The sequence below is a fragment of the Austrofundulus limnaeus genome, unplaced genomic scaffold, assembly GCF_001266775.1.
Source record: "Austrofundulus limnaeus strain Quisiro unplaced genomic scaffold, Austrofundulus_limnaeus-1.0 Scaffold1791, whole genome shotgun sequence".
In the NCBI taxonomy this organism is placed as follows: Eukaryota; Metazoa; Chordata; class Actinopteri; order Cyprinodontiformes; family Rivulidae; genus Austrofundulus; species Austrofundulus limnaeus.
This window is the reverse complement of record NW_013954193.1, coordinates 55,574-58,095: the sequence shown is the minus strand read 5'-3', so window position 1 is coordinate 58,095 and position 2,522 is coordinate 55,574. Positions and strand designations below refer to the sequence as shown.

The window sequence follows — 2,522 nt, the reverse complement described above, 5'->3', positions numbered from 1 at the left end:
CACGCGTTACGTAGCCTCGTCTGAAGTAATCACGCGTTACGTAGCCTCGTCTGAAGTAATCACGCGTTGCATAGCCTCGTCTGAAGTAATCACGCGTTACGTAGCCTCGTCTGAAGTAATCACGCGTTACGTAGCCTCGTCTGAAGTAATCACGCGTTGCATAGCCTCGTCTGATGTAATCACGCGTTGCGTAGCCTTGTCTGACATAATCACGCATTGCGTAGCCTCATTTATTCACATCAAACAGTCAAGAGGGAAACTAGATGGAAACAGTCTAGATTCTAATTTTTATTTATTTAATTTTTTGCGAGTTTTGAAAAGTTCGATAAAAATTTACTCTACAACTGGATGGAAACACGATGATTGCTAGCTGCGTTATTGTCATGTTGTGTACCAAGTCTTGAGGGACAGGAGGGCTGACCTCAAAACTACAGAAGCCCCAAAGAGTGCACTGGTGGGAAAAAAAAATCTAGATTTTCCCCAAATTAAATCTTTATAAATGGCAAATTCGATTTAATCAATTAAAACAGTTTATCGCTCAGCCCTAGTTTACACTATATTAGCAATGAAGCTACAAACCAGACACACTAAATGATGAGACTAAAGAGTTTTTTAATCCCTGGTTGTTRTGAATTTGATGAGTATCGTGTTTAAAGAACAAACCTAAACACTGGTTGTGCCAGTCTTGTGGGGACCTGGCGGTGAGTCTACAGAACCCAAGTGTTCTTCAACTGAAAGTCACAATCTGATGGTGGGACATTGTCCTTCAGGATTTTCTGTTAGAGACCAAGCAGCAGATCATCACACTACCACCTCCATGAGCAGGCCTGTCACAATAACAACATTTGACACAAGTTAGTTTGATTTGAAATGTGTAAGTTTGATACAGAAGGAACATCTTTAAGGGATCAAATACTTTTCCACAGCTCTGTATATAAAAGATGCTCTAATTAAAACAGACTTCTTTAAACTTGTCAGTAAACATGGCTTCAGATGAACACATCCATTACTGACTGTGTAAAGTGTTGATTGACAGCTGTGTATTTAGCTCTACTCTGGTTGTTGTCCTGACTCCACCTCTCGTCTTCTCCTGTTGTCCTGGGTCCTGACTCACCTCCCGTCCTCTCCTGCAGTGGAGGAGTCTGATATCATTGACTTGGAGAAGCGCTACTGGCTGCTGAAAGCTCAGTCCAGAACTGGCCGTTTTGACTTGGAAACCTTCGTCCCGCTGGTCTCCCCTCCCATCCACGCCTCACTGAGTGAAGGTAATTCCCCCAGTTTTCACCCAGGTTTATTTCAGACACCTTAAAGTGCCTGTGACTTGCATATCCTTCAAATACAAAAAGTCAAAGAAAACGTCTTTATGTTTAAGAAACCTTGCATAAAACACATGGTTTTACCCATTTTGTCACATAACTGGCATGTTTTCTTTTGAGTTTGGCTCAGCCAAAATGAAACAGGAAGTGACATCAAAGGGGAACTCTTTAAGATGGGAAACTCTCTGGGTTTTGTTTATTAAAACGATATTATTTGAACTCTCACTTTTCTTCATTTCTCTGATAGTGACTCAAAATAATCTAAAGAAACATCAGATTCYTCTCTACAATCTGTGTTGTTAGCTGTTGTARCAACGCTCTGTTTACATGCAGACATTCCCCTTTGACATCACTTCCTGTTACTTCACTTGCAAATATTTCAACAACCGTTCATCTCAGCAGTTTAAAATATTTTTTGCAATATGTTATCAATTTTATCTTTCCAAAAATGCATTCATAATTATTAGAAAAATTTGATGTCACAGGCACTTTAACAATGTCTGGCTCACATTGAATCATTGAGATCTTGATCCTGAACATTAAATAAACACATAATACTGAAAGAGTTAGTCTTCAAACTTTCATAGTTTTATTTGACATCACTGTGAATTTATCAACACAAAACAAATTACATGAATTTCTGGGGTTATTTACAGGCACAAACTGCAGCTGTTAGCTGGGCTCAGTTTAAACTAAAAAAATGACTTTAAATGTCAAATTGAACGTGATGTAAATGTTGGTGTTAAGATAGTGGTGAGGTCGTATTGATGAGCAAATRATGCAGACCCATGTTAAAACAGTTTCATAGTGATAAATTGAAACACTGTTATTTAAACCTTTGCATTTTGATTTCTTTTTTATTTTAGCAGAAATATTTGGTTTTAGTTATATTCAGGTCTAAAGACTACACTAATAACACAACGCTCATTTTTTTTGTTTAGCTCTGATGAAGGACTATCAAGAAACAGGCTCTGTTCCTCACTGAAGATAAAGTGTCTGCATGTGTATAAAAATATTCTTTATAGAATAAATGTGAGCCATCATATCAAAATGAGGATTAAGTCAAATTTGTAATGTTGAGAAATAAGCAGATATAGGGTTTTGATTTAAACGTTTGCAAAAATTGCATTTTGTCTAAATATAATGAATTAATGCCTTATCAATGTATCATTTGAATGAACTGTCTTTATATTCCTAAAAATAAAT

At 37.1% G+C, this 2,522-nt stretch overlaps 1 protein-coding gene across 1 annotated transcript in view; it reads left to right on the top strand.

Annotated features, from left to right (window-relative positions):
- The window catches only part of LOC106536368 (ubiquitin carboxyl-terminal hydrolase 32), a gene marked incomplete at both ends in the record, with an annotated part of 57,582 nt that overhangs the window by 8,182 nt on the left and 46,878 nt on the right, over nucleotides 1-2,522 (top strand). The window contains 1 exon segment of the mRNA XM_014033627.1: nucleotides 1,134-1,265. Coding sequence (XP_013889081.1) covers nucleotides 1,134-1,265 — 132 coding nt within the window.